The sequence below is a fragment of the Opisthocomus hoazin genome, chromosome 8 (assembly GCF_030867145.1).
Source record: "Opisthocomus hoazin isolate bOpiHoa1 chromosome 8, bOpiHoa1.hap1, whole genome shotgun sequence".
Taxonomy (NCBI): domain Eukaryota; kingdom Metazoa; phylum Chordata; class Aves; order Opisthocomiformes; family Opisthocomidae; genus Opisthocomus; species Opisthocomus hoazin.
The window spans coordinates 43426041-43444023 of record NC_134421.1 but is presented as its reverse complement, the minus strand read 5'-3'; the positions used below and the strand labels follow the sequence as shown (position 1 = coordinate 43444023).

Below are 17983 nucleotides of genomic sequence, written 5' to 3'. Positions count from 1 at the left end.
GCGAACCTTCCGGCATGTACACAAGTATCACCATATATCTGGATCTGAAATCATGCAGAACTTTGTCTTTTAAATCTAACATTTTGGAGGTTTTGGTGAGCACCACCTCATGCTTTAATGGGGTCCAAAATGCACCTAAGAGTTGTCGTGAGATCTGTATCTGCGATCACAGGGCTTTGGTGGCTTCGACGGATCTCAGATGGTGCACTTGTGCTGTGAATACATTAACATCACTTTTTTAGCGTACCTGACACTTACAGGAAGTTACAAAAAAACCCTGGTGGTTTATGATTTTAATCAGAAACTGTAGCTCCCCAAAGGCTATGAACAAAACATGAAGACTTTTTCAAGTTAAAAAGCAATAACTCTTTTCCTTGATCATGCTATTGAAAATTAAGGCAATTACTTAACAAAGTTTGAAAATGCTTAGAACTTTGGAAATACTTAGTCGTCTTAAAAGTCATAGTGAATAACGTAGTTATTTTTAACTAAAACAGGTTGTTCTCATAGATAATGCCATCTGAACATAATCTACTTTTTTTTGACTTAACTCCTTTCTCCTGGCTGGATTTTTGAGCTGTTGCTGTTTTCAAGTAATAAAGGCACATGACACTTAATCCACACTTTTACTGTTCAAGGTGGCATCCTTAGTGCATTGATACTGCATCTGTAGCTCTACATTAGAGAGTTGTAAATGAGACCAGCTGGTTAAACTGCGTGTAGACTAGTTCCTTTATTATAATTTGACTGAATGCATGAAATCTATACCTGATTGTATGGAGTCCACCTCACCTTCTACTGTGATGCCTCTGACAGGTTTTACATTGACATTGCTTCTCTTTAGAGAAGGACACTCCCGAGCAAATTCAAGGGGAGGAGCTGTATGATCTGTTCATGGACTCCTAACGTGTACTAGATTTTCTAGACTTGTAAAGACCTATTGGTTTTATTTTCTTTTTACTTTTAAATTCCTGGTTCCAGGTTCTAATGCAAATCAAGAAATTGTGCTTAGCAGGGATGAGATGTGGATATAACAAGATGCAGCAGGAGTTAAAGAAATGTAAAGGACTTAACTAGTGATTTCGTAGAAGAAAAGCAATTAATGAAATCTCATACCTGCAAGGACAGGGACCCTGCTGGTACATGCTGAATTATTTCAGTTTTGGTGTTCTAGACTGACAGCCATTCTCAATATCAAATAGGTGCTATCAGTTGTTACTTTCAGTGCCCTTTTCTAAGATATAGTGCCTAATAGCTAGGGTACCCAAAGGAAAGACTTGGCAAAAATGTTTGCAGGTATTGGGAGAACTGCTCAAGCTGTTATCAAAGAGATGATAGGGTTCCTGCCTGTAGCTGACATGCAGAATGAGGGAGGCTTGAGAAATGTCCAGACAGTTACACTGCACTCATTATCTGTGTTAGAATTGTCCTGTGGTTTTTGGCAGCATTGTAATCGGGAATTTGAAAGTGATGACCTTGCTGAATTCAAATGTTGAGACCAGCACACAAGGGAATACAGTCTGCTGCAGCTCTGTGTCCTTGCTATATTTCAGACTTGGCATTTGCCTTATCTGTATAGGTAGCTGGTGCTATGAGCAGTAGGAATTCCACATGGTTTGGTTTTGTTTTTCAGACAAGTGAAGAACAGTTGTATAGAAGTGTTCTACTTCATATAGTATTTTCAAAGCTTGGACATTGATACAAACTTTCTTGATGATTTTTGATTTGTCTTGAGGTATTTTCATGAATAACTGTTCAGTAATAACAGGCTGCCCATGGAGGTGGTGGAGTCACCATCCCTGGAGGCGTTCAAAAAACGCGTAGATACGGCACTTCAGGACATGGTTTAGCAGGCATGGGGTATTGGGTTGACAGTTGGGCTTGGTGATCTTAGAGGTCTTTTCCAACCTTAATGTTTCTACGATTCTGTGATAAATATTCTTATTAGGAGAATTCCGCACAAGCGCTCATTTCTTAAGAACAATTGACTGCTGCTCTTGAGCAGCACTTCAGATGTTCAAAAGCCTACATGTGGCTCAGGAGTCCTGGACTGTCATTATCTGAGCTATGCGTTTGATCCCTTTAATTGTGGTGTACATACACAGGCGAGAGAATTTGCTTTCTTTCATTTCAGTGTAAATTTGAGTGTTTATCCTCAGTAATCTGCAAGAGAATTAAGGATCTCTTCTGTTATTGAAACTAACATTCATATATCCTGTGTTTATTGAAAGAGATGAGATTGAATCCTGCCTCTGCTTTTCTGTCAGTATCTTCATTAGCTTGTTTTTGGCTTGCAGCAAGCCTCCTAGGGTGTCTGTAGGCAACACAATGCATTACTGAACAGAAGCCCAAATTAACTGGTGTATTAGAAGCATGAGCATGTAGCTGTGCTATCATGCCACTCTATCCAGATCAATTCGTATGTAGGCAAAGCTCAGTGCACGTGATCGCCGTTCTGCATTAGCGAAGTTGTATGCCTCTGTGTGTTTATGCTTCTAAGAATTCTGCTATTTAGAATTCTATAAAGGTTCTTCAGCTTTTGAGGAGTAAAGGCTTCATCCTGGAAAAGGTACAGCTAAGGTGCAGAGAGGGTAACAAGAGGTTGCTTATCCAAACTTTCCCACAACAGCAAGGGGACATGAAATGGTATTTTAAGTGGCACGGTAAAATAAAAGGAGGACTTTTTGCCATGAAGCATATTTAAATAGGAAAGCTTGCTGTGAGTTTGTGGACACTGATGTTATGATGCATGTAAAGCCTGGTTAGGCAAATTCATAGAAGAAAAATCCTTCAGTAGTTGTTGAACACAGAAATACCGTGTCTGGCTCAGGAGATGGCTGTGCCACAAACCACTGAAAGCTGTACCGCTGGATGCTTGCATTGCTTGCCAGTGGTCAGTAGCTTCAGGCATGAGTTTACAAACAGTATCTTGGCTAGAGTCCTTGGTCTGAATTTTTTTTTTAACATATGTCCCGCTGATGTGCTCTCTCTACTGTTGCATTTTCTGCAGCTGCTTACAGTCCCAGATGTCTGTTGTATTTACTATTCGTAAGTACATATAGAAGGATAGTTTTTTACAATTCTGCTGTAAAGACTACTGAATCACAGTCTTCCTCAAAGGCAATATATACACATAATTACTCATCAGCTAAAAAACTGCATAAAACCAAGCTCAATTTTTCATCATAAAGGAAAAATGCAACAGTAAATGATAATTTTAACTAATAACTTTAAAATGTTGGAAGCTCTCTGATTTTTTTCATTACAGATTTTTTGATTATTCACTTCAACTGTTGAATAGAAGAGAAACTCCTTGAAATGGTTGTACATGAAAGTCTCAGTCTGGTGAAAGAATGGCACTTTTAAGTCCAGAATGAATAAAATCTTTAAAAATTGTATTGGCCACAGACATGACCTGATTTCACCTATAGCAGATAATATCTAGAATCGATAATAGCTTCTGGTCATCTGTTAGGAGGAAAGGAACAACAGTGTCTGCCTCATTAATTCTTACGTGCAGATCTCTAGTTATTTCAGGCATCAAAATTTTAAGAATACAACCCCAAACAAATCTTTGAAGTTGGCCACCCACCCCTGTTACCACCTAATCAATTTTCTATCAGAGCGTCTTGCTTCCCGTCAAAACCAGTCTCTCTGACAGTGTTCCCATCCTCCAAATTTGTTATTTTCCAGTGTGTGTTTACCACATTTCTTTTCTGTGTGGTTCATGTGCTACCTCTGATAGTTAGGATGTTGTGACTTAGGAGAATGAACTGGAGTCTGTTTTTTGCTCCAGAATTTAGCATTCACAATATGGCCAAGTAATTATTGAAGTAATTTAAAATTTTCTATGCCACATGCTTCTCCCCTCTTTCTTCAGTTAAAGGGCTGTTTTTTATTATGTGAAACCTGTCTGCTATTGTGGTTCAAGTGCTCATTTTTGAGGTATTAGTTGTTGCTGTAGAAGTTGCTTCTACTGCTGCTGGTTCCTTTATATGTGGGGGTGTATGGCCTGCTACTCAGCCAGGAGCTGCAGTGTACTGCATGTCTCCTTTTGTAGTGCTGAGCTTAATTTTAACTTGTGACAGGGGTTGTCTTGAGCACCATGTCACATAGCACCCTTTGTGGGGAGAATATTCATCTTATAAACAAAAAGTCAAGCCAGCTATGAAACCCAGCATAGTCTTAGTGAGTCTCAAATGCATCTTTATAATGCTAACTCACATGTAAGATTTGAATGCACTAGTTGCAAGTAGAAAAAGAATCTTGTTTTATTTTTTAGAATAGCAATGCTGTCCAAGCTTTAGATGAGAAGGTGAGTTCCTACACCAAAAAAATCTTAATTTAGGCTTGAGTTAAGACCTTGGGCTTGGATGGATCATTTTGTATGCCAGGCACTTGCATATGGAAAGCAGGGAGTACAGACAGGTAGTGATTTGGGTGAGAGCAGAAAGATGAAGTTTCTTTTGAGAAGCTGAACATAAGAGCTCCACCACATTATTCCTTTTCTTTCCTCTTTTTCCTAATTGCAGTGGTGGTCTGATATGAAGGTAAAGATTGGAATCCTCTTTCCCATTATTCACTCATGTCCTTGCAGTGAAAAACTTTGTGAAACACACAGAAAGGATGTCTTATAAGGTCTTAGGTCACATTCCTGATTGTGGACTCTCTTCTATTCAAATGTAGAAGTATACTAAGAAAATATTAAGACATTTGATTAATTTTAGCAGTTAATCAGACAGGTAAACTCAACTGGTTATCTCATAAGGGTTCTTTTCTTTCTGATTGTCTCTGCATAGTTCTTGTGGAGATAGATTGTTTCATAACTTGGGATTCACTGCACCTGCGATACCCTAAAAATTTTAAGCTTGACATTTAACCCAGACCTGCTTTAATATTGCATGTCACTGTAGTTCTCACCATATGATTTCACCTTCTGTATGGATTAGGTTTTTGTGTCCTGTGGTGTTGTCTTGCTTTCTTATTCTTTGAGTACCCTTTGGCAGTAAGAAAATATTTAATAATGCCAGCTGGCTGGTGTATTGTAACTCAGTTTCTAAAATCATTCTGAGTATATATCCTCCTACAAACTTTTATTGTGGAGTTCCACATTTCTCCCATGGCTGAGAGGCGATTGAAGAGGGCATCAATCACTATGCCTGTGCTTGAAACACAAACAGGACATTTACATGAACTTCAGGTACTACAAGGGCAAAAACAGTGTGTCTACTTATCGAACATGCATACAAGATACATGTCCCTTTTCCGGGTTAAGTGAAGGTGGCCCGTCCACCTGGTCGAATCCGGTAATTTTGTCACGAGATGGTACGTGACGTGACGCGTCATGATTTTGAGATCCCAATAGCGTCCCCTCTACACACCACAGAGACAGTTTCGAGGTGGAGTTGGGTGGGGGAAAGTCCCACTATATCTCATCATCTCGTCTTTTCTCTTTATTGGTTCAGCAGGGGGGTACAACATTGGGGACAGCAGCGAAAGAGTCAAACACACATTCCCGAGTTCGGACTCCCGAGTTCAAATCCTGAGCTCACAAACTCCAACCGGCACTATACCATTCCGTTCCCAAACACACCGTACATTCCCGAGTTCGGACTCTCGAGTTCAAATCCCGAGCTCACAAACTCCAACACACCGTACATTCCCGAGTTCGGACTCCCGAGTTCAAATCCCGGGCTCACAAACTCCAAACCGCTCTATACCATTCCGTTCCCTCTTTCACTGACCGTCAGTGGCACCAATGGCCACAGTGGCACCAATGGCCACAAGATCTTATTGCCACAATCCAGTTTAAGTTTGAGGGTATCGTCATACCAAATAAAGCCGCCCTCTAGCCAGATTTGGTTTTGCCCAACTAACCACTCGTGGGCAGAGGCTCAAGGCACGAACACGGTCGATGCCGAGAGTTTATTTCACCGGTTTTAGCTACTATCGATCGGTTGGTGAGGCCGTTCGATAGGGAGGAAGTAACCATAACTCCCGCTGGGGCAGAAGTCAACTCGGTTACCCAGTAGGGCATCCGGCGGGACCGCGTGGAGGTGTGACATCTGCGGCTCAGCCCAGCTAGTAACTATGATCCCGTCTTAAGAGAGTCATAGTTACTCCCGCCTAAGTAACTGTATGTTACTTAGTAACTGTATGTTACTTATGTTATGTAAGTGCTTTTGGTACTTCGCTTCCTGGGGATGTGCATGTGGACAGCACATCTGCAAAGACTGCAGGTATTGGTAGGTGAGCTATATTCGCAGTGGATTTCTCTTCTCCTGTCCATCCTCCTGTTTTAAGGTCTCTGCTATCCAGTTGCAGTGAGAGAAGTTGATAACCACACCAGCTACTGTTGTTATAAGAAGGAAAATGGTACACAATTGATGCACATGGCTGGTTGAATGTTGTAGATATGAAAAGTCCAGTTCTATGAGTATGATAAATGTGTACTGCTCTCAAGTTAGGTTGAGAACACCTTAACTTTGTAGTAACCGTGGCTTATGAATTATGTACTTACTACTATTAGGAGAAAGAATTAAAGACCATCTGCAAAGTGTTGCAGAACAATGTGGTCATTGGAGGAAAGGGCAGGAGGTTCAGTACATCAGGTTTGTATTATGACTTGGTTGAGAACCCTGTGGCCTAGCTGAACCACTGAGCCCTGGGATCTCCTCTGGTGGAACTGTAACTACCTCCTTCCATGACTTCGTTGTTATCCTCCTTGTGGTCTGCTTATGTATATACTCCACAGATAAACTGAAAAGACACATGCCTTCTGTCTTGGTCCCAGTTCTGTAACGTGACTTAATTAGTAGAAGGTTAGCCGACTAAACATTTATATGGTAAGTGTATGTGTGGATTCCTGTGCTTTGCATTAAATTCTCTGCTGCTCTGCAGTGCACTTTCTTTTGTTTTGAACGGCATAACTGAAGACCACGGGCTGCTTCTTTTGAGCCTGACCTCACTGCAAGACCTCCACAAGAATCCAGCCCGAGTTTTGCAGGTGGATGGGCTCAGTGGTAGAGGTGATGCCCTTGTCTCTTTCTTTTTCTGGTACTCTGCAGGCTATCCTTCTAGAAGGTATTTCAAGGTATGACTTTGTTCTTCCATATGTGCTCTAAAACGAATTGAAGCTATTTTCTACACCATGTCAGATTTCAATCTTTTTTTTTTTTGTCCTAAAAGTTTCTTTTTTAAACTTCTCTTAAAAAAAAAAAATAAAAAAGATGTTTAATAGTTCTAGTAACTAAATAATAAAAACTGAATGTCACAGCAAAGTCAGATCATAACAGTGTGACAGGATATCTTGGCTCTTACGGAGAAAATTACTGTCATTTGTTTTATCTCATGGAGTTTAAAAATAAGACATCTCACAGGTGTAGTAACACAAAGGTTTGGTTTGGTTTTGCATGCTGCTTCTGTTAATTCCTTAATTTTGTTTCAATGGCTGTAGGTGCTATTTTAGCAGACTTCATATTTCAGTTTTGCTTCTTGCAAGCTAGAAAGGTGACCAGAATGACTCCTGTCATTCTAGTGCCACAGAGGAATTTAGATATACATTGTATTGATATTCAGGGATTTTTGTTTTTATTTTAATCTGTTCATAGTTAGTAAGCTGTTTTAATTTTTAGATCTTTGTATAAGAATTAATTGAAGTTCTCAGTTTTCAGCTCTCAGACAAACTTTTTCAATGTACAAATGCTGTCTTGCAACTAACCCTCTTAAAAAGCAGCGTACTTGATTGTCGTGGGGGAACTAAAGTAGCTCTTTTTATTTCATAATGCTTATCTCGGGGTATTTTAGTTCTGTGTAAATACCTTGGAGAGTAGGAGGAGCACCAAAATGAGTAGAGATTGACTCAATACACATGCCTTGGCCGAGGGGTCGGGCAGGGGGGAAGCTCAGTGCTGCAAATGCTGGTCACATGTCATATCAAACTCTTAGGGACTGACCAGGCACATAATCTCACGGGCTTTTTTCAAAGGGGTAAATAAAGACCAAGGGTTAAGCACAGTGATGACTTAGCGACGATTGAAGTGATGATAGAATTCAGTGAGTTCTGAAGCCTTCAGATTCTGAAGAAAGATTTTGCAAAAATCTGCTTTGTACATTTTTATACGTACCATCCCACAGTATGAACCATACCCTGTTGGTTTACTCTTAAAATCTGGAACTTTCTGGCAAAGATTCATAAATGAATTTTCAGTTTTCACGGTTGCTGTGACAGCTAATCTCTCCTGCTGCCTTTGACGAGCAATGGGACAAACACAGGCGGTGGATGACAGGTTACATTGTGTGTGAGCCTGTGGCGGGAGACACCTCGGACAGCAGGCATGAGCTGCCAAAATGGATTGTTGTGACTCAAAATCTTGCAGGTCCTTTGGTGGAAGAGCAGTTACTTTAGATGCGTATCTGCACCCTTTTGGCTTTTACGTGTGAAGATTTCTTCTCACGCCTCTGAGTTGGTGTTTTTTCTTTTTTTTCTTTGCTGTAATATTTGGCTTTTCCAGTCTAAGTGGATAGGCATTTGACAGCAGCAAGACTGCTGTTAGGCCACTAAGTAATTTTGTGCATCATGCCCTGGTGATACTGGTATAAAACCGTCTTCCTCTTCCCCTTCAAAATGAAGCTCCAAAAGTATGTTACAATACAGAGAATCAAAATCACTATTGCTTGGTCTCAAGACCTTGAATTAGGCAATATTTTAATTCAGAATTTCAAATACAGTAAGCACAGGGTTGAGCAGCTGAATTGCTATCTAGCATGCTAATGGATTTTTAGCATTTGTAGGAATGAGCATTTGGAGTGGCTTTTGAGTACAATATTTTGGTTCTGAGTGGAAAAAAAAAAAGCAGCTGGCTGTTTTCTTAGCAATAACAATAGAAGACTTAAAATTTGGCCATTGTATGTATTTGGGAACATCACTGCTCTGGTGGATGTTTTGTTTCCGAGGTGTGCTTTATCTCCAGCAAGGGAAGCCCATTTCTGTCACTGTTGTCCCAGCCTGAGCTTGTGGCCTGGGCTTCGCTGGCTTCGGGAAGGCTGCAGGGGAGACTTTGTGCACTTCACGTATTTCAGTGAACAGCACGCTTTACTGGTCTCCACCCCGTAACCATTTCCTCACATTTGGGATTACGTGGAGTGTTGGGTCTATAGCATCCATTGAGTGAGGGTGAAATAAGGTCTTCCTTTTGTGGTGTGTGGGTGGTAGAGATGACAGCAATGATATTGGCTCTTTTAGCTTGCAAAATTCTGAGATCTGATAAGTGTTAGCGGGAGCATTTGGAATAAAACAGTTTCTGTCCTTCAGGGTAGTTATGGTCTAGCTCACAATGTTCTCCAGTACAAGATTCCCATTCAGGTATAGTAGGTCCGCGGGTGTTTTGGGTTTTTTCCAAGTTCTGTATTTTAAATTTTCTGGTCATAGAAGTGGCTTAAGCTCTGATTGTTTCCACAGCTTATTAAAATTCATTAAGCCTGTTTGTTCTAACACTTAACTTTGCCTGTTAATATACTATTATTGTTAACAAGAGGAATAATGATTTATATTATCATGTTGTAAACAATTGAAATGTATTATCTTTTTCAGTAATAGCTGGTTTTCGAGGGACAGTCCCACATGGCCTATCACTGGAGATTGGAGACACCGTTCAAATATTAGAGAAGTGTGATGGTGAGTTCACAGGTTGGAATTCCAGAGATAGTGAACTTTCGTATACTGTTGATTTGAACCCCATTACTACTTATTTATTTTCTTAAATTAACACATTTTTTAAGTCAAAGTAACACGTTCTGACCTCTTCATTTTTTTTTTTTTTATTTTTCCACAATTCCAATGAGCTCTGATCCCTCAAACAATTAATTTGCAGTTCATTTTTATTTAATCTCTCTGTTTAATAAATATTCATAGTGGATAACAGTTAAAACAGCAAGGAGTTCTCATGGTGATTCTTATGTTTTCTCGGTATTTCCAAGGGAAGCCTGGCTGGTACCATTAAGACCCTTTCAAATTAATTCAGAGTCATAAGTTTAAATCTTAAAGCAGTGTAAACATTCTCTTCTGCCTGTGTTCTGAGGTAGAGAATACCAATATGATTTTAGCAAATGTCAGTTATTAGTGTAAGAGAAATAAAGTTGCTTTTTTTTTCATAACCTGCCTCCTTAATACATGACCTAAAGCTTTGTCAATATGTTTTTTTTTTTCATTTAGGATTATATAGGTATTCTTTGGTTTCATATCAGGATTATACACTGTTAACCTTGTAAGAAATTTTCTTACAGAAGGCATAGGATCTGTTCTTTTGAATCAGATATATTATGAATTTTGTATAGCAATGTGGTTGATAGGTTTAGAACATGAAGTCCAAAAACTATTTGTAAATGTTTACAGTGAATATGGAACCATTTCCCCTTTTTGTCTGGTGTGGTGTCTAGTGCAGTATGCTATATGCCTGGGTTACAGTGTTAGAAACATTCGAGGGTACAGGGTTAAAGAGTAATTCCTGAAATTGTGTGAATTAAATCATCTGAATATCAGCTGGTTTAAACAAAAATGCCTTTCATTGTATAGAAAGTCTTTTAAATGAGTGCAGTCTGACAGCACTTTATAATTGTCATATCTCTCCAGAAGTGAAAGATGAAATCTGTCTTACATATGGAAGTGATTTGCATCCTTTAAAAAGCAAAATGTTCTTTCTTCACAGGATGGTACAGAGGATTTGCCTTAAAAAACCCCAATGTTAAGGTAAAGGTCAATTGCAGTTTTGCATTCTTTGGCAAAAATGTGTGTTTACTTTTTAAGACTTTATAGTCTTCATGTAAATACATGATATTTACTCTTAAAAGAGAACTAGAGTGTAGTGTTAAGTGTATTACTGATATTACTTTAATTAGATTTGGATGTTAGATTGCACTTCTGAAATTCTCCTATGTATTTGGATGATATGCTTTACAAACCCAAGGCTCTAGTGAATTTTCTTTTATATCAGATTTTTAGATTGTGATCTCAGAGGAAGCTAAGTTAAAGGGAAAAGACTACTGAGAATATAAACTGTAAATGTTGTTGGAAAAGTTGTTTAGACTATGCCTATTTTTCTTGATGTTATAATTTAGAGCAGCCAGTGGAGACAGCTAGTTTATAGGAGCCACATGCAGAGTATCAAGTGAATAAAAGATACGTATTGTCATGTAAAATATATGGTTCACTTTATTTTTCTTTGATGTGTTGTTTTTGATTTGTATAGTACTATAGCTGATACTACTCTAAACCAGACTTCACTGATACTTTTCTGCATTCAAACATGAAATATGAAATTAATATTTCATTGTTTGTTGATGTTGAATATGTTTAAGCTTTACCTATCTTACTTGTCTTCCTATTTTCTTAATCTTTCCTATTGACTTGCCTCTGTGACTGTAAAGATTTTGTTTTTCATATGGGAAAGCATTTCAAGATTGGCTTTTTTTTTACTCAACACATTACTAGAGGTTTTTGATCTTATTAAAGCCATTGAAGAAAGATCTTACATCCTCTGTTGCTCTTTTTACCCATATTGTAAGCTTTGGTCTTTTTTTTCCTCACTTCATTTTGAAACATCTTCAGCTGCGAAACAGGGCACATAGACGTTCATTTCAAAGGTTTCTAGGGGCTCATACCATAAGTCATTGGCTTTAGTGCCTAGGCCTGCAGTCTCTGCTCGCATAAATTTCCTTTACTTTATATGGAAGGACAATGCAAACAATAAATTTAGCCACAGAGTCTAATCTGATGTTAACTACTTTGACTTCAGTGATTTATATTGCAATTTGATTTATAAGACATGAGCAGTTGGGATTTGTTATTGCATCTTCTGTGTCTTTTGTTGGAATTCTCACCACATGCTTGCTGTCAGTCTTGCTTTGTGGTCTGTCAAATGTGTTGATAGAAGTTATGAATAGGTTTTCTAAACATGACTTGATGTGTGAAGAAATGAGATATATATTTTCTGCTTTCCTAGTGTGAATGCAAACAGTTTTCCGAGTTGGATTTTTGAAGGGTGTCGCTCCATAAGTAAAATAATAAAAGCACCTTGTAACTCCACTTGTTATTGGTATTGCTCTGTCAAGATTCTTCCCTTGTTACTCTGCCGTCTTCGGCACTCGGAGAAGTTATCTGTAGCAACTGCTGTGCAGTAAGCGTGCATAGGCAGCTGTCCTGTTTTCTGGCACATCGTTACGAGTGCACGGCTGTACATCTTGCTGTCCTTGGGAGATGCTCTCCTGAACTACTTCACATCACAGAGGAGTAGGAGCATTTACAAGGGCAGTGGCCTCTACATAGTAGATGCGTTTTTGTCGAAGGCCTAACATCTGTGCTAAAAGACAATGGGGCACCATCATCACAAAGGAGAGCTGTATGCAGCTGTGCTTATTTTAAAGACAACATATGTATATTTTCCCTCCATACATTATGTAATGAGCAGTAGCGTGTTACGTTCCCAGCTGGAAGCTTGAAGCTGACTTGCTTCATTTTGCTTATTATTCTGAGTTACGGAGATTGGTGTGCTGTAAGAGCAGTAAGACTGTGGCAGCATTGCTGTCCGTTCAAAGGAACTGTGGAGAGCCCTTAGATAACTAGAAAGGACCACTCCTGTCAGGACACTGAGGCTCTTTGGTAGGCATCTACCACGGCTTTCCCATGCACTGCAGAGCAGAATAGCCACCAAATAAAACTTTATTTTTACTTTCTTTGTTAACTTAACTGTTTTTTTATTGAACTTTATGAACTTCATTTATTTTGCTTTATTTTGAAAATCCCTTCTGAAGATTTTTTTTTTAGGTGCTTTTGGTAAGACGTTACCAAAATGTTACCCCACAACTGGTCCGTTGGTGGGAATAATTGATAAAAACATCTAGGATAAGTGAGCTCTCAAGCAATCTTCTACATGTTCTACATGTGTTTATCTTCTATTTTTCTGAAGTATTGGAGGATTTAGACTCTACTGAATATGGTATTCTTAGTTTTCGTTGGATCTAAACTGAGTATATATTGCCTTCTTTTTTTTTGCACATGTTTTTTGGTAATTATTTGGAGGACTTTATAATTCAGCACACATTTGTGTATTAAGTGGTACTAAATGATACTTCAAACTCATGTAAGGGAAGCTTTTTTTTTTACCTAAATTATTTTATTTTTCAGGGTATATTTCCATCCAACTACATTCACTTGAAAAATGCGTGTGTTAAGAACAAAGGGTAGGTGAAATGTTCTGCATTCAAGTATTTAAACCTGTTCAGTTGCTTGTACCAAAGATCTTTTGCTTATAAGGTAAAGTGGTGATACCGTTATGCGGTAATATCTTAACTTCAGCTTACTGCCGCAGAACTTGAAATGGTTGTCCTTAGCTAACCTGATACTTGTGCGTGGTCATAAAATTGGAGTGACATATTCTGAAAAGACATGGAGCGTAACTGAGAATATCGGGCTGTATGGTCTAGAGGAAGGAGAAAACGATTGCATGTTGTCAAGTGTTCCTTGGGAAAGGTATTGCTTTAGTTAGAAGAAGTCATTCTGTATAGAGGCTGGCTATTAACCTGCTGTTTAAGATTCGTTTTTTTCTTTGAGGACAGCAGCTGTACCATGGCAAACAGCTAGCATTTTACAAAAAAATGGTGAAATACTGTATCAATTCAGTGGCAGAAGTTTTCACTAAAACTGTAAACGAATAGAGAAGTTGTTTCCCTTCCTTCTTTCCTCCAGGTGATAAAGAAACCTATATTTACTTTTGACAAAAATTGATCTCTTTTCATTTTTAGAAGAGTTAATAAAAAACAGAGCAATTGGTTAAAACCAGATTAAAAAAACTTGTTTTGGAACTCAAATGTTCTGACTAAAAGAAACACTGATTTAAATTTTTTTTTTTTTAGATGTAATACTTACCTTGACAATATCACTTTTAAAATTTTTATTTGTGAGTGATCTTGGTTCAACACAGGTTTTTCCAGTTTTACTTGATCTGGGAGTATTCACATTGTATAATTTGTTTAGATTTATTGATGGGGAGCTGATCCATAACAGTTTGAAACTGTTTAGGTAAAGACATTTCTCATCATAGACAGATGCCTAAACATCAGGTGTAGGTGACCTTTATTTTGGGAGTGTGAATAGGTGAGTAGAAGGTCAATGATTCATGATGGGCAAAAATAATCATGAAGACTGTAATCATATTAAAAAAAAAAAAGCCTCATTCCCACAGGTGAAAATGGCTCCATGTTACTGTTAAACACTCTGGTGTTTGCTATGGCATTCAAGCCCCATGTGGTTTGTCATGCCCTAGGATTCTTTCTCCTTTAAAAGAGGTTGTAGATAAAATTGAGGGTTCAGTGAAATACAATTGTTGTAAACCATCACAATAAATCAAAGCTTAAAGATGGAATAATATTTCTTAGCAGACACCATGACAGTATTTGCAGGGACTTCAAACTTTGCCTCTGTTTTCTTCATTAGCCTGCATTTCCCATTCAGGCCATGTGCCCTACAATGCATCACAGCCAGGGGCTGTCGCACTGTTGTGTCAGCTTGGTAAGAGACAAGTGATACAATGAGAAAAGTAATCCAGGCATGAATGCAAAGCTTTGAAACGTACTGTGTGTGAGAACGGAGTGGTAGTGATGGTGGTGTCTAAAGTTATGGTGTGGTGGAGAGTTTGGTCCTGACCAAGCCAACCCAGCTTTTTATTGGCCAGCATCAAACAGACCAGAACTCACTCATACTGTACTAGTTTTCTTTGGAGTTTTTATATCCTTTCAGCTGAAGGAATGGCATTTTCTGTCTTATTTACGTAAACAGAGATGTGAAAAGGAGTGGCAACAATCACTGATTTGGAGTCTAAGCTAAAGAGGCAAGATCCCTTTGGAAACTGTGGGAATTACTCTCCTGTGAAAGTAGTTTTTGAGGTTCTTATCTCATAGTAAAAAAACTCAACTTGACTTCTCTAAGACCAAGACTTTCCATGACGATTGAATTATTTTCACTCAAGACTTTTCAATGGGGATTAAATGAGATATACAGAGGAAGTGTCATGTGCTAAAGGAGCACTTGTGTAGGTTGATAGACGTCACTGTTGGCAGGAGGAAGTCTTTATATTAGTAATGGTAATGGATTTTGTAATGCTTGTGTAATATCATGTGTTCTTCTGCATGTTACAGACAATTTGAAATGGTTATTCCAACAGAAGATTCTGTTATTACAGAAATGACATCAACTTTAAGAGACTGGGGAACGATGTGGAAACAACTCTATGTGGCAAGTACCTTGAATAACGTTTCTTTGATTTAATGTGAACTCAGAAGATGCACCGTTGTTGAGATGCTCTAGCTTAGTTTAAGTATATATTTCAGAAAAATGCTTTCAGGTTGTTTTTTAATGATTCTACTTATGGACTAAATACATCTCTTAATTTGTTCCAATCATTGACGACTACTGCTGCTAAATTTAAGCAACTTATTGACTGAGTCTTGTCCAGCTTCATCGTGTAGCCATTGGATCTAAGGATTCGTTTTGTCTGCTAAACTGAAGTGTTGGAAATAAGCACAACAAACAATGTTGCTTTTTTATTAACATATAGAAATACAGTATAATAATGAAAATCAGCCAGTAAATTTTATTTATACTCATTTTCTTATATGTTTTTATTTCCTATCACATTCACATACTCACAGATGCTGAGATGTGCCCATGTTATTTGACCAGGATCTTTGTGTATGACACAGAGATCAAGAGATGCCAGCTGTTGAGTCCTCATAGCCGAGGGAGGCTGCGGGGTGGTTCTCGATTAGCAATAGTGAACAGAATGTCACTTGATGAAATTGTTCCAGTTTAATAGATACTTAGTCTTAGCTTTCTGTTTAACTATCTTAGTAATTCATCTTCTCAAATTTCACATTAAATCATGTTTTTTAGCCTTAACAATTCCTGTTTTTTGAACTCAGGTTGTATTTTCTCTTGCTTTTCTGGGCTAAGAACTGGATACAGTATTCCAGTAGCAGTTGTGTGAGCACCATACACAAAGTAGCAATAAGCCACTATTCTTTCTTTCTGAAAGATCACCCGTGGTGTGTGTTATTTCTATAATATCCATTTATCACTCCATCGCTCTGTTGTGCTCACTCTCTAAATGTGGCCTCTGCAATTCTGTAATTACCTCCCTTAAAAACTTCAGTTGAAGCAAAGATTATATCAATAAAAGTGTTTTGTGTTCTCTTTTTTTTTTTTTGACTAGGGTAGGCAAACATTTTGCGTAGAGGAATCTTTTCCAAACTCAGCCGCATGATGGTTTCCCATTTATAGTATTGTTCTGAGTCACTGCTCCATTAAGCAGCTCTTACTCTATTATATATATCATACAGATGCAGGGTTATTCTACTTTATCTAAATGTTGTGCAGTATCAGTAGGATTTTGGATGCAAGCTCCCTAGATTATTTTTCACTCCCATGTCTCCTATGAACTCGCTGCAATCTCACATTCTTTTCAGAGTTTTCAGACCAGTGACTCACTTTTTCACTGTGACAGAGGCACCTGAATTAGTGTTTGATGTGTAGAAATTAAATTTTTATACGCTAGTATCTGATGGACAACTGTGAAAACAGACTGTCGGCCTAGTTCTCTATAGCATTCCTATAAAGTCTTTTTTGTGTCTTGCTCCTGATTCAGCGGCTGTTTGTATGACCATTTTTTTCATAGAATCATTAAGGTTGGAAAAGACCTCTAAGATCATCATGTCCAACTGTAAAGCCAACACAACCATGCCTGCTAAACCATGTGCTGAAGTGCCACAGCTACACATTTTTTAAACACCTCCAGAGATGATGACTCCACCACCTCCCTGGGCAGCCTGTTCTAATGTCTAACCACTCTTTCAGGAAAGAAATTTTTCTGAATATCCAATCTAAACCTCCCCTGATGCAACTTGAGGCCATTGTCTCTCGTCCTATTGCTAGTTACCTGGGAAAAGACACCAACACCCGCTTCACTACAACCTCCTTTCAGGTAGTTAGTGATAAGGTCTCTCCTCTGTTGCCTCTTCTCCAGACTAAACAATCCCAGTTCCCTCAGCCGCTCCTCATAAGACTTGTTCTCCAGACCCCTCACCAGCCTTGTTGCTCTTCTCTGGACATGCTCCAGCAACTCAATGTCCTTCTTGTAATGAGGGGCCCAAAACTGAACACAGTATTCGAGGTGCTGCCTCACCAGTGCCGAATACAGGGGCACGATCACCTTCCTACTGCTGCTGGCCACACGATTCCTGATACAAGCCAGGATGCTGTTGTCCTTCTTGGCCACCTGGACACGCTGCTGGCTCATGTTCAGCTGGCTGTTGACCAACAGCCCTAGGTCTTTTTCTTCCAGGCAGCTTTCCAGCCACTCCTCCCCAAGCCTGTAGTGTTGCATGGGGTGGTTGTGACCCAAGTGCAGGACCCATCATTTGGCCTTGTTGAAATTCATACAGCTGGCCTCGGCCCATCGATCCAGCCTGTCGAGATCCCTCTGCAGAGCCTTCCTACCCTCAAGCAGATAGACACTCCCACCCAGCTTAGTGTCATCTGCAAACTTACCAAGGGAGCACTGAATCCCCTCATCTTTATCAACATTGATAAAGATGTTAAACAAGACCCGACCCAAAACTGAGCCCTGGGGAGCACCACTTGTGACTGGCCACTAATGGAATTTAACTCCATTCACCACCACTCTCTGCACTTGGCCATTCAGCTGGTTCTTTATCCAGCAAAGTGTACACCCATCCAAACCATGGGCAGCTAGTTTCTCCAGGAGGATACTGTGGGGAACAGTGTCAAAGGTCTTAGTAAAGTCCAGGTAGATAACATCCATAGCCTTTCCTTCATCCACTAGGCATGTCACCTGGTCATAGAAGATCAGATTGGTCAAGTAGGACCTGCCTTTCATGTACCAATGCTGGATTGGCCTGATCCCCTGGTTGTCCT

General features: G+C 39.1%; 1 protein-coding gene across 5 annotated transcripts in view; it reads left to right on the top strand.

Moving 5' to 3' along the window:
* DOCK4 (dedicator of cytokinesis 4) overlaps positions 1-17983 on the top strand; it is a 263237-nt gene that overhangs the window by 82251 nt on the left and 163003 nt on the right. For all 5 annotated transcript variants that reach the window (XM_075427729.1, XM_075427733.1, XM_075427730.1 and 2 more), the window contains 4 exons: positions 9593-9676; positions 10707-10747; positions 13181-13236; positions 15190-15286. In XM_075427729.1, the coding sequence (XP_075283844.1) occupies positions 9593-9676; positions 10707-10747; positions 13181-13236; positions 15190-15286 (278 nt within the window). The remainder of the gene's footprint in view (positions 1-9592; positions 9677-10706; positions 10748-13180; positions 13237-15189; positions 15287-17983) is intronic.